This window comes from Globicephala melas, chromosome 16 (genome assembly GCF_963455315.2).
Source record: "Globicephala melas chromosome 16, mGloMel1.2, whole genome shotgun sequence".
Lineage (NCBI taxonomy): Eukaryota > Metazoa > Chordata > Mammalia > Artiodactyla > Delphinidae > Globicephala > Globicephala melas.
Window position 1 is genome coordinate 83,614,974 of NC_083329.1, and position 14,527 is coordinate 83,629,500.

The window sequence follows — 14,527 nt, forward strand, 5'->3', positions numbered from 1 at the left end:
CTCCGCATGGGCTGAGAGCTCGTAAGAACTTTCTGCCTACTGGCTTCAAGGGTGGTGGCCACCGTACCTCTTTCCCCTGTCTCTTCCCTTACTGCTTTCTTTGAACTTTTCTTCGTTTTTTTCTTTGCCTTCAGAGATAACTGACAGAGGCAAAATAGAGAAACATGTTTTACTAAATCTAAATTTTAAGTAATTAAAAAAATTGTTCAGTGTTCAGATGTAATATTTTTCTAAAAAATATTTCCTTTTGGTTTTTTTTCTCTTTGTCTCTTGTGTCATCCTAAAATATTTTGTGTTATTTTTGAAGTATTTTGAAGGTAACATGAGATTAATGTCAGCTTTATATGGAGCCTGAAGCTAGGAAAGCACTTTGTATTTATTGTATTGAATTAAGAATCCTATTTTTGTAACAATGTTTTTATGGAATTTGGTTGTTTATCATTATCTAACTCATGAGCTCCCTTTAAAGCCAACAATGACCCACACTGTCAGGGACTTTATTCTAGGCTCCTGCCCAAAGGTATGCAGAGGGGCCTAGTGCTTATAACCTCTGTTTTTCTCCCAGTCCTGGAGCGATGCATTTACCTGTTTCTTCTTTGCACTGAGGCACTTAATGGGGGCCCACACCTAATGCTGCATGTCCCCCTTTCACTGTCTGATGCTTTTGAAACACTGCTTAGTGTTTACTTGGTGGACTATACTCCCTGAAATGAACCACATACAAGAGATGCAATGTAGGACATGTGTTCTGTGTAGGGCTCTGAGTTTCCTGTGGTGCAGAGAACAGTTGATCAAGGGCCAAGGTAGACCTTCAGAGACGAGGGGGTGCTGACATAATAACACATGAAAAAAACAAGCACATAAAAGCAAATTTAGTTTTAAAAGGAAAAGCATATAACTAAAATAATGATCCCATTAAATACACTATTTTATTTGTTTATGTTAAAAATTACTTACTGGTTAGGAAATAACTAAGTGTAGATATAGTAGAATCGGTCAATTTCAATGAGTTATTTTAACAGTTGTTCATATCTTGTGTTTTACATCATTGATTAAGATGATGTTTTCATTTTTTTCTTCCCTAGTGTGTCTACTTCTCTCAATTTTAACTGAAACATTTTATGTTACTGATTTTATTGTATACTGGAGGAACACTAGGTGGAAAGTTAATTAGTGATCATCTGAATTTTAGTTTGGTAGGAGATGATAGTCGGAATTGATGTCAGGAAGTTTGTAACCTAGTTTTTTCTTCATTATTTGATGTAGCTTGCAAAATGCCAGAGCAGCAATTTTTAATATAACAACTTGTCTCCTTTTAAAATATGCCTTCTTGAAGAGGATGATGGAGGTAAGTAGAAAATAGTTTAATGTAGTGACTTGTTTTTCTCCAATTGATCTGTTTTAAACGAAACAGCCCAACAGGTGTTTTGTCCAAATTGTCTAATGGCCCTTCTAAACTTTTCTTGCTGTGAATCCATGGGGCATTCTCATTCTGGGGCATTCACCTTCCCTGTCGTAGGCAAGCAGTCAGTTGTAAGAGTGAGAATGTAGATAATGTAGTAAAAACTGTGCATCGAGTCTACTGTTTTAAAAAAAATAGGTGTGAATTGTAGTCTTCGATAATGTGATTATTAAAAGTGATAAACTATTTCCAGTGCACGTGACTGTGGTTGGTGCAAGGGTGTCACGGCTAAAATCACTGTTTGCAGCATCTGGTCCCTTTCAGTTTTGACTTAAAGAGCTCAATGACTTTTTTTCTTTTTGAAGAAGAAAGACTTGTGGTTCCGTCTTAAAAAATTGCCAACTTGGTTTTTCTTTTTTTTCCCCTTTCGGCTCTTCTCCACACTGGTTACTACTCCACATGTCTGGCTAATTCAGATTCGTGGTGCTGCCTTTCTCGGAAAACTCACTTTTGTTTTTCCATGATCCATTTTGTGAAACGGGTTTTTCTCCACCTTCACCTATTGATGTAGAAACGGACCCTCTGCTATGTGAGTCTGAGTGCAGAGGCTGCGGTGAAGCCTCGAGGGCTGTGGATTCCTGGGAATCTTCGGCTCCCAGCCTGTTCCCTGCAGCCTGTCTACATTGCCTCCACAGTGGAGCCTGACTGTCTGAAGTCTGTAGAATGTTTCCTGGAAGGACAAGGCTGGAAGGGAAGTTGGGAAGCAGTGTGCTTGCTCCAGAAGTTTGTGGCGGAAATTGTAATAAGAAGAAAACTTTTTACTTACCTTGTTTTCTCTTTCTCTTTACTCTCTTCATTTTCCTTTACTTAATTGATACAACCCACCTCCCTGCCACAGTGGTTCTTTCTTCTAGAGCCCCGTGGCATTTTATTCATATCTCTATCATGTGGATTATTTAGATATGTAATTTTTCTGTCTCTACATATCTGTCTTTTGTGTAGACTCCTGACGTTTCAAGACCTTTGGACGCCTATTATATACTTAAATATTTGAGTGAAAAAATGAAGACCTTTTGTTGAAAAAGATAAAAATAAATAAAATATCTACTCAGCATATGAATGCAAGTATCTGATGGAAGGCGGTGTGCTGAAACAGCTTGAGGACCATTTTAGGGGCTCACTACCAAGCTTCAAAAGTTATTCGATAGATTTACACAAAGAGAGAATTAACTTTAGTTTTGAATGTGTGAAGAACAGGGTCAAGATGTCTAGGTGTGAACAGAGACTTGATCATTCTTGGTGTGTCTTTGGAAAATCAAGGCCCTTATCTTCCTTTAAAAATGTGAATGATCAAGAGAGTGAATGGAGGACTTATTTTAGAAAGGCAGTTCTGGACACAAAAAATCCTGGAGGAAAATATGGAAGGAGAGCTGTTAGAAACACGACAAGCTTTTTGTGTAGAAATCTTAAAATATCTGTTTACATGCTGGCTGAAAGAATGGTAACCCACCTTGGCTTCAAAAAAATGATCTGAGCAGCTTATGAGTATGTGAGGTGTACAAGAGGATTACAAAGGAAAACAGATTAAACTGAAAGGAATTGGGGTGGGATAGGGAGGGTGGGAGGGAGGGAGATGCAAGAGGGAAGACATATGGGAACATATGTTTATGTATGACTGATTCACTTTGTTATAAAGCAGAAACTAACACACCATTGTAAAGCAATTATACCCCAATAAAGATGTTAAAAAAAAAAAACCAGAAACCCCAAAATAAAAAAAAAAAATTAAAAAAAAAAAACAAAACTGAAAGGAATTTAGGATGGGGCAATAAAATGAGGCTAGGGTGAACTAGCATCCTGAAGTGTATTTCAGAAGGACTTGGCAGTTTTTAAAGGTAGTTGAAATTTATGCCTTGGGTTTAAGGTAGAAGGGAAGTGGAAACAAGTCTGTATCACGCCTTGTGTGTCTGTGAAATGAAAAGCAACAGTCCCAGAAGGACAACTTTGCTGTCCTCTAGTATCCAAAAGAAGGCTTTCTACTGGTTCTTAATAAAGGAGATTCTGTGAGATGAAATGCAAATAACAGCATCCTGACCCTATTTCCAGGTCTGTCCCAATGCTTTAACACATGTTCACTTGAGGTAAAGCAGAGATTCTGTAAGGGGCCGGGGGATGTTTGATGGCATTCGTCTCTCAAGGAATAAAATGCTCTAGAAGAGATCAACTGTGTCTCCTGGAAATGATTCTCCATGTTAAGTTTTATTTTGATCAGCCTGCATTTCCCCCTTATATATGCAAGCTAACGCCCATGTGTGGACAACCTTTGTTGGCAATGACGGGCAGATCCAGACTATTAAATAATCAAATATGCAGAATAGTGTTGACTCCTTTTAGGAAAATTACATGTATAACCCCATCTTCATTTGTGGAAGGACAGGGTATACCAGAAGTAAAGGCCACTAATCGTAAGTCATGCTATTTAAATGAAATTTAATGAATTCTCTTTCAATTAAATTGACTAGATTTGAATCAAATTGATGTATAGAATTAAAGAAGCATAATTTAGTTATTTTATATAAGTGCATTTCTCACTAAAATGTAAGTTTTTAGAGATTTCTTAGTTCATTTTTCAGAAGGCATATTTTGTATATTTAAAGGGGTGATTTGATTTACTTTCCCTTCTTACCAGAGTGTCATGTCCTGCTTATTTTTCTTGCTGTCCCCTCTACAAATGTAAAACTCATCCACATATGTTTTGTTTTATAAGTCATAGGCTTATTTGTGATGATAGATCATTTCTAGAACATATTTGGAATTGTGGGGAGTCCAGAACTGTTTGTGAGGTAACTTTAAAAACATGGAACATTTGAAGTTTTGTCAGGAAGGTTATTTCTCCTACTTTGCTTCACAGTAATATTTTAAAACCAGTCTAGTTTCTTAATCCTTAGGGCAGGTGAGTGGAGGAGTTGGCAGTTAAGATGTGCCCTTGAGAGCTTCCCTGGGTCACTCCGAAAGCAGCCGTCCTGTTGATGAAGGGGGCTGTCTGGACTGTCTTTGGACGCGGGGCTGAGGAGGAGGGGCTCCCGAAAGCTCCAGGCCCTGCGGGGAGGATGTTGGGGTGAGGGCCCGGGGGTTCGCACAAGGGGTCGTCGCTCTGAGGATGCTGGAACCCAGTGGGCTTCTTACCTGCCTGCCCACGGGCTCCCGACTCGGCCGGTGCTCAGAGGCAGCTCACTGGGCGCAGCCCGGGCCCTGGCTTCCCTCTACGGGCAGCGCTTTTTGCGATTTTTCATGCTTCTCTTTACTCTTTCTCTTTCCCTTCCTTCTTTTTTCTCTTTCTTACTTTTATTCTCCCCTATTTTCTTTCTCCTTGACATTTATTTTTCTTTCTTCTCTTGATTATTCTCATTCATTTCCCCCTTGCTTTATAGTTATTCTATACATTTCTTTCACCTTAACATCTTGACCCTCTAGAACTCCTGTACTACAGCTTATGATTTTGAAGAGAATATTTTGACGTATAAATTTCTCCTAGATGTCATGACACACTGATTCAAGGAAGTAAGTGTAGTGAAAAAGGTGAGGGTGGGAGAATGAACTCAATTCAGGTAGCCATTGAATTAGATAGAGAGAAACTCAAAGTTTAGGTGTAGGTGATCAAAAGATTGCAATATTGATAAGTCTTTCTAGTTCATTGTTCCGGTGAGGTGTACACATTCTTTTTACCATCAGAGCCAGAAGTTTGCTTTTTTGGGCAGGTCACGAGGTCTAGGGCTATAGACAAAAGCTGGGAAACTCTGCGTGCGTCTCTAAGGGAAAGAACTATTCGTGACACCCCCAGGAGACCCTGTGGGCTCTTCCTGCACCATCTACATAGAAAGACAGGAAGAGAAAATGTTCTAGTCTGTACAAAGCCCCAGGACTTTGTCTCAAGTCTCCTGTGTTTGGGAGGATTTGGAGGTGACGAAAACCAGCAGAAAACAAAAGGCATTCAAGACTCTGGATTTGCTATAATATTAACTGTCCTCGCTTTGATGTTAAAGCTCCTTCTTCAAAACTGGCCAACTCTGGTGTTGTGTTCGGAGTAGAAATTTGTCAGTGTAAGAGACAAACGTTTTGATTAACTTAGTGAAATGCAGTATTTGGGAAAAGGCCTGCATTGTTAATATTCTGTTGCCACGGTGACACGTGTTGGTGAGTGATTATGTCATTGCTGTTCTCAGTGATTTTGTCCTGAAAGATGTTCTCTCAGCTCAGGTGCAGGCCCAGCGCCCACTTTCCTGGGGCTCCTGCTTCGCTTCCATGGTTTTTCTTCATTCTTTGATCTCTCCTTTCATCTCCTCCCACAACTACTCAACACATATTTTAAACACCTGCGGTGCACCGGGCACTGTTGTGGATGCTGGGGATTCATTAAGAAAGAATCTACGAAGTCTTTCTTCACAGTGTTTGACTTAGTTGAAGGGAGAGTAAAGTCGGCAAACAAGTGAATTCTGCAGGCTTTCCTTAGAGAACCCACACTGTGGAGAGAGAGAGGGAACAGGGTGCTCCCGGGAGCGGGTGGGGGCGGGGTCACAGAGTGCTCTTGGGAGCGGGTGGGGGCGGGGCCATGGGGGTGCTCCCCGGAGCGGGTGGGGGCGGGGGCAGACATTCTTGCCCTGCCCCCATTGGACATCCTGTGGCCAGAGCGGGACTGGCGTGTTACAGGGTGTCAGGAAGGCCAGTGTGGCCAGAGCCCTGTGAGTGGGTGTGGAGCCAGAGAGGTTGGGCTGTAGGCAGGTGGAAGGAGGTCCGTGGGCCCAGGTGGAGACGGTGCTTTAATCCAAGTGAAATGAGAACTTTCAATTTAGTTTAGCAATATGTTGTACGATTTAAACCACGACTGCCTTTTATTTTTTCTATGCATTGTCACATACATGTCACATACTAAAATGCTGCTGAATTGGGAAGGTCTGAAGTATCCCTCAGAGCGACAGCTGTGTGCTGTCACGTGTCTGGTCTGCATGCCAGTCGGGGGCAGGGGGCAGCGTGAAGGTCAGGTGACAGACTCATCTTTGTCTCACCACCAGCCACTGTGTCGGGGCCTCGGTTCCTCACCACAGATGCCCAGGATGGGCAAGGGGAGTCGTTCTCAGACTCCCATCCACAGAGCGCTGGGGATTCCTGGAAGCTCTCTTAGGTTTTTATGTAACTCCCGTGCAAGCTTCACTTAGAGGAAAGTATCCCCTAGCTTAGAAAACAAAAGAAAACATGGCCTTGGTTACCCCTTAGGTTTTCCAGCATGAAGAATTTTCAGTCCCGTAGGTTCTCAAGTGACAATTACTCATTGCCTCTTGGTGAGCACTCATTAACTCTCACTGAGAGTGGAAGGTCAGTTGTCAATAGTCAGGTAAGGCAACCAAGATCCCACCCTTCCAGACTGGGGAGTTGGCTTCTGTCACTGTACAGACTTAAGTGAATAATACAGTGAATGTCTTGGCAGATACTTCATGGCACAAAGTAGAAACTAGGAGTTGAGACAAATAATCATGACTGATGTGTAAAGAAGGGTGTAGAGATAAACTAATTTAAAAAATACCTAATGACATGGGTGTGTCATTTTGTGTGTTACATGTACTCAAAAGCAGTCATGTCCTCATAACACGGAGGTATAACCTGGGTGTTTGGATGCTTATTATGAAAGGTAGCCTGGGTGTTTTGGTGCTTATTATGGTTGAAGGTATATTACAGTTAGTTTCATTTTGTGATCAGAGAAATGGGAAAATTTGCTCTTTAACTTATTGCCTGTCTTCTTCCTTTTCAACCCAGAGTCTCAATCTGCTGTTTTAGAAACTCCGAAAAAATATTCAGATGCTGCTCAGCAGGTAAGATTTAATTAGGATGTCAGCTCCCTTTCCTCCCTTATTTGCCTCTGCTTTATCTTTCCATCTGCCCAGCCAGCTAGGTGGCCATGTTTCTCAGCCTGCAGGGGACTCCAGTCAGGTGGGAGGGGGTTTTCTTTCATTCAGACTTTGTGAAGGAAATCAGCCTGGAAGTGGCACTGGGCACAAACTCCTCAGCATCCATGTTGTTCCATGTCCTGCCGGAGAGCTGGGCCCACAAGTGCTGGCTCCATCAGGAAACAGCGGCTGCTCAGGTGTTGTATAGAGATGGGCCTGGTTGCACTAAGAGTCACGTGGATATGATTTTTTATAAGATGTGCCAGGGCTTTTCTAAAACCAAATAATATTCTTAAGTTGCTTTGGCGGATGAAACATTAGTTAGTGTCTGTTTAATTTCCACAGAAACTTTCTTATTCTGTTACTAAAGAAGCCACATTTTGTGCCTTTTTTTCTTGCACCAAAATGCACTTCCTGTAAAAATAGGAAACACTTATATGAAATAGTAATTGTGGTTAGCAATTGCTTTTTTGGTTATAAAACCATTTTTAAAATTTATTTATACATTCTCCTAACTCTACCTTTGAAAATAACTTAGTGTTAGAAATTACCACCAAGAAGTGTGTTTTCTGGAGTGGGGTCTGAGTAGAAAATGAGACGGCTGCTTCCTGAGTTTCAGGCCCAGGTCAGTTTCTGGTCAGTTTGTGACAACATACTCAGGCTATCTGGGACATAGTGTTCTTCTCTGTAAAATCAAAGAATCTGTTGATTTTTGAGAACTTTTCCAAGTATAAAATGACTTCCTTTTTTAAAAGAAGCAGCCCTGCATCATACATGAAAGTTTATTCCTCCTGGAGGATAAATAAGGATATAAATTGGTTGAGAACTTCGTTTTATAAATTATCTGGTGCTTTTCAGAAATATAGCTATTCTGTTCACTTTCATGAGAGTAAAGATGCTCTTAAGGATAATGTCATAAAACAGGTTTTCCCAGCTTCTTTTTTTTTAAGAGCAGAGACTTCCATCAGGCTGGGGCACTTGAAGAGCCTGGTGGACTGAGCTGGTAGTTCATTAACTGTCATGATTAGCCAGTAGTGAATACAATGAAGAAAAATGAAAAGAGGTTAAGAGAAATAATTAAGAAAAACAGTGCCCTCAAAATATCTTCTCATTATTTTTGCAATGCTTTTTTTGGCATGACTAAGCTGTGATCTGGGATAATATGTTAGATCTTTCTAGTTCTTATTTCCAGGACGTATATTACTGAATTCTCTGTTATATTGATAATGCCAAAGAAAACCTGGACAAAAAGTATTCTATACTATCAACGGTGACCAAACACCAACAACATTACTTTGTGTATTAAGATTCCAGCTGGAATAATTCAAGGCAGATATTCATGTGTGTAAAATAATAGTGATTTTCTATGTTTCATGAGCTCTGAACCAATAATAAGCAGAAAACCTGATGAACTGGGTGATTTTAAAACACCTGATGTTACAGCTTGGAAACTCACAGGGGAAATAGATTGATTTAAATTTCACACCTTCTCATTTCCTTGTTGCCAGTGAAGTGTCTAGAAGCTAGAAAATATAATAAATTAATTTGGTGGTAAGATTGTTGGGAAGCAGTTGAAGCCTAGCCCTCAGTAATGACATCATGTACTCTTGGAATCGGTGACTCTTTATCATAAGTTTACTTAGGGACTGGTTCGTTTTTGAGATGATGTGTGTCTCTTTCATAAGAGCCTAAAGTAACCACCATAAAAGGGATTCAGGAAACTAGAATTTACCTATGTACTGTGCACCTGTTCTTTTACTGCATTATCTTATGTGATTCTTTTTTTTTTTATTTTTTTTATTTTTTATGTGACTCTTATAATAACCCTTTAAAGTAACTATTATAATTCATATTTAACTGATAAGAAAATGATGTTTATAGGAGTTAACTTGCTTCAGACCAAAAATTGATAAAGGGTAAGAGCCATGGTATGAACGTAGGTCTGTTTGACTTTATACCTCCTGTTCTCTCCACTATGACAAAAATTAGACTTTTGCATGTGTAATCAAACTGCAGCTGTTTAATACCATCTCATGCCAAAATCATCAAATGGATGAGGTGAGAAGTTTATTTTAAGTTATTCTATTGTATTTATACCATTTATAAGAGACTGATATCAAGATATGTTTTAGAGGCATAGATTGAAGCTGATTAGGTCACAGACACATGTTTAACTCTGCTAAATTGTGTCGATTTTACTAACTTTAGTGCTTCACTGCTCTTTAAAAAAAAAGTACAGTTCTGTTTTTTACATAGAGCGCCTTGCCTCTTAGTTACTAGAGAGCAGTCTGTCTGTGAGCTTCCCCTGCAGAGGAAGTGGGGGGCTTCCTGTGGGTTTGCTGTGTGACTGATGAAAGCTATGCACGCAGAGAGTGGGGCCCTCCACAGAGGTGAAGTGCATCCTGTGCTCTCGGTTTTCTTTAGGTGTGCATCCAGGCACCTGTTCTCTCCATCCAAGCACGCTGGAATTTACGGAATTGGTTCTGTCTTTTGCTGTCTCCCTGTAATTAATAATTCTGAGAACTCCATATCCCTAGACAAAACACATGATTCCTAAAGCCTTTTCTCAGCTGGAAGGAGTGGAAGGTGCGGGGATCCTCTGCATCTGTGGAGGGAGACGTGTGGCCACCCCTGAGCGTTGTCACCCATGGTCTCGTGGGATCAGGAAGTTGTAAAACAAAACTGCTTTCTTTAGACCTCACTTACTGATTAATTTCAAGTAATATGCTCTGAAATCTGCTGTATCTAAATAATTATTTCATAAAGCGAAACAGAACTGTCTCAATTCTGTTTTTTATTCTTTGGCATTTGAAATACTATTTAAACTGTAAATCCTTTTGTATTCTACAATATATAAATAGCCAAATATCAATTACATTCTCTAGAAACATTTACTCCTATGTTAAATATTAATATATGTTAGCTAAAGTGGTTACCACCCAGTTTTAAACTAATTTTTAAATTATATAAATAATTTTAAATTAATAATAATAATTTTGAAATTATACATAAAATGTGTGCTTCAAAGTATTTTCCTAAAATTCTCAACAACTTTCCAATGTAAATGGACTAGTTGAAAGGTAAAGAGAATAGAATTTGATCTTTGAAAACACTAGCTTGGGGTAGGAATTGGTACATCAAAGCAATTGAAAGTTGGGTCTTCCTGCACTTTACGGTATGGATTAATTGAAAACAACCACGTCTATTACAAAGTGTTGGATAATGAAAATAAATTAACCAAGATCAAAACTTTCTTACCACATATGTTGTATGCAACTAAATTCTCAAAAGTCAGAAAAATGTGTATGATTTGAGGTGAGTGGCAAAATCCTATTTCAGTCCAGTTTTAACCTCCTTTGAAATTGGCTTAATTCTCTTCCCCCAGGATCCTGCTCTGATCAGTCCTCCCCAGTCCTCTCAGTGCCTAATTGGGTTACAAACTTAATTGAGGAATTGAGTATTCTTTTCTATTGGTTCTCCTTGTAGAGTATCTTTTCTAATGCTCTTTATACAATGACCACTCACTACAATTTATTGTTTGTTTCAGAAACATGTTTATTTAGGAGCGAATCATGGAATGTGTATGAACAAGGGGGGGTGGCCTGGTTGATGGCACTTGAGGGTTACTCACCTGTGTCTTGACAGAGGCAAGTTCAGAGAGTGAAACAGAATTGGTCAGATCAAAAGAAAGGTGTGGGGAACGTAGTTCTGAAGGAATAGTGATGGAGACACAGAAACAAGGCACTTGAATTGCATGAGAATGTATTAGACATATCAAAGGTTAGGGGAAAATCGTATGTTCCTACTGAACTCTAAGGCAAAAAGTGACATTCATTCACAAGTTAATTATAAATCCAGCACACACAATTTCCAAGATGAGTGAGCAACTAAAATATAGACCAGAGAGAGGCAGCTTCAAGATGGTGGAGGAGTGAGACATGGAGATTGCCTTCCTCTCCACAAATACATCAGAAATACATCTACACATGGAACAGCTCCTACAGAACACCTACTGAACACTGGCAGAAGACCGCAGACCTCCCAAAAGGCAAGAAACTCCCCACTTACCTGGGTAGGGCAAAAGAAAAAAGAAAAAACAGAGACAAAAGAATAGGGACAGGACCTGCACCAGTGGGAGGAAGCTGTTAAGTAGGAAAAGTTTCCACACACTAGAAAGCCCCTTCACTGGTGGAGACGGGGGGTGGCGGGGGGTGGGGAAGCTTTGGAGCCACAGAGGAGAGCACAGCAACAGGGGTGCAGAGGGCAAAGCGGAGAGATTCCCACACAGAGGATCGGTGCCGACCAGCACTCACTAGCCCGAGAGGCTTGTCTGCTCACCTGCTGGGCCAGGTGGCAGCTGGGAGCTGAGGCTCCAGCTTTGGAGGTAAGACCCCAGTGAGAGGACTGGGGTTGGCTGCATGAACACAGCTTGAAGGGGGCTAGTGTGCCACAGCTAGCTGGGAGGGTATCTGGGAAAAAGTTGGGACCTTCCTAAGAGGGAAGAGACCATTGTTTTGGGGTGCACGAGGAGAGGGGATTCAGAGCACCACCTAAACGAGCTCCAGAGACGGGCGTGGGAGATGAGCATGAGACACTAAGGTTGCTGCTTCAGCCATCAAGGATCCAGTGTGCAAGCACAGGTCACTGTCCACACCTCCCTTCCTGGGAGCCTGTACAGTCCACCACTGCCAGGGTCCCATGATCAAGGGCCAACTTCCCTGGGAGAACACACGGCACGCCTCAGGCTGGTGCAATTATAGGGATCCTGCTGACCTCTGCTGCTCCAGGCTTGCCCCGCATTCTGTACCTCTTCCTCTCCCCTGTCTGAGTGAGTCAGAGCTACCTAATCAGCTGCAAGTTTAACCTCGTCCTGTCTGAGTGAAGAACAGATGCCTTCAGGCGGCCTACAAGCAGAGATGGGGCCAAATGCAAAGCCGAACCCCAGGAGCTGTGTGAACAAAGAAGAGAAAGGGAAATCTCTCCCAGCAGCCTCAGGAGCAGTGCATTAAATATCCACAATCAACTTGGTGTACCCTGCATCTGTGGAATACCTGAATAGACAACGAATTATCCCAAAATTGAGGCAGTAGATTTGGGGAGCAATGATATATATATTTTGTTCCTTTTTCTCTTTTTGTGAGTGTGTATGTGTATGCTTATTTGTGTGATTTTGTATGTATAGCTTTGCTTTTACCATATGTCCTAGGGTTCTGTCTTTTTTTTTTTTTTAAGTATAGTTTTTAGCAATTGTTATCATTGGTGGATTTGTTTTTTGGTTTAGTTTTTCTATTCTTTCTTTTTTATTACTTTTTAATTTTTTATACTTTTTATTTTAATAACTTTATTTTATTTATTTATTTATTTTTCTTTTACTTTCTTATTGTCTCCGTTTTCTTCTGTGCTGTGTGGCTGACAGGGTCTTGGTGCTCCAGCCGAGTATCAGGTCTGTGCCTCTGAGGTGGGAGAGCTGAATTCAGGACGTTGGTCCACCAGAGACCTCCTGGTTCCATGTAATATCGAAAGATGAAAAATCTCCCAGAGATCTCCATCTCAATGCTAAGACCCAGCTCCACTCAAGGACCAGCAAGCTACAGTGCTGGACACCCTATGGCAAACAACTAGCAAAACAGGAACACAACCCTACCAACTAGCGGAGAGACTGCCTGAAATCATAGTAAGTTCACAGACACTCCGAAACACACCACCAGACGTGGTCCTGCCCACGAGAAAGAACAGTTCCAGCCTTATCCTCCAGAACACAGGCACTAGTTCCCTCCATCAGGAAGCCTACAAAACCCACTGAAACAACCTTAGCCACTGGGGCAGACACCAAAAACAACGGGAACTACGAACCTGCAGCCTGCAAAAAAGGAGACCCCAAACACAGTAAGTTAAGCAAAATTAGAAGACAAAGAAACAAACAGCAGATGAAGGAGCAAGGTAAAAACCCACCAGACCTAACAAATGAAGAGGAAATAGGTAGTATATCTGAAAAAGAATTCAAAGTAATGATAGTAAAGATGATCCAAAATGTTAGAAATAGAATGGAGAAAATACAAGAAATGTATAAGAAAGACCTAGAAGAACTAAAGAGCAAATAAACACTGATGGACAACACAATAAACAAAATTAAATATTCTCTAGAAGGAATCAATACCAGAATAACTGGGGCAGAAGAACGGATAAGTGACCTGGAAGATAAAATAGTGGAAACAACTACTGGAGAACAGAATAAAGAAAAAAGACTGAAAAGAATTGAGGACAGTCTCAGAGACCTCTGGGACAATATTAAATGCACCAACATTTGAAGTATAGGGGTCCCAGGAGAAGAAGAGAAAAAGAAAGGGATTCAGAATATATTTGAAGGGATTATAGTTGAAATCTTCACTAATATGGGAAAAGAAATTGTCAAGTCCATTAAGCGCAGAGAGTCCCACAGGATAAATCCAAGGAGACACACACAAAGACACATTAATCAAAGTATCAAAAATTAAATACAAAGAAAAAATATTAAAAGCAGCAAGGGAAAACCAACAAATAACCTACAAGGGAATCCCATAAGGTTAACAACTGATCTTTCAGCAGCAACTCTGCAAGCCAGAAGGGAGTGGCAGGACATATTTAAAGTGATGAAGGAAAAACCTACAACCAAGATTACTCTGCCAAGCAAGGATCTCATTCAAATTCAACAGAGAAAATAAAACCTTTACAGAGAAGCAAAAGCTAAGAGATTTCAACACCACCAAAGCAGCTTTGCAGCAAATGCTAAAGGAACTTCTTTAGCAGGAAACACAAGAGAAGAAAAAGACCTACAATAGCAAACCCAAAACGATTAAGAAAATGGTAATAGGAACACATATCGATAACTGCCTTAAATGTAAATGGATTGAATGCTCCAACCAAAAGACGTAGACTGGCTAAATGGATAGAAAAACAAGACCCGTACATTTGCTGTCTACAAGAGACACACTTCAGACCTAGGGACACATACAGACTGAAAGTGAGGGGATGGAAAAAGATATTCCATGCAAATGGAAACCAAAAGAAAGCAGGAGTAGCAATTCTCATATCATATAAAATAGACTTAAAATAAAGCCTATTACAGCAAACAAAGAAGGACACTACATAATGATCAAGGGATCAATCCAAGAAGAAGATATAACAATTGTGAATATTTATGCACCCA

General features: G+C 40.5%; 1 protein-coding gene across 2 annotated transcripts in view; it reads left to right on the forward strand.

The window, feature by feature from the left end:
- The window catches only part of FMN2 (formin 2), a 310,405-nt gene that overhangs the window by 85,906 nt on the left and 209,972 nt on the right, over positions 1-14,527 (forward strand). For both annotated transcript variants that reach the window (XM_060286264.1, XM_060286265.1), the window contains exon 4: positions 7,211-7,266. In XM_060286264.1, coding sequence (XP_060142247.1) covers positions 7,211-7,266 — 56 coding nt within the window. The remainder of the gene's footprint in view (positions 1-7,210; positions 7,267-14,527) is intronic.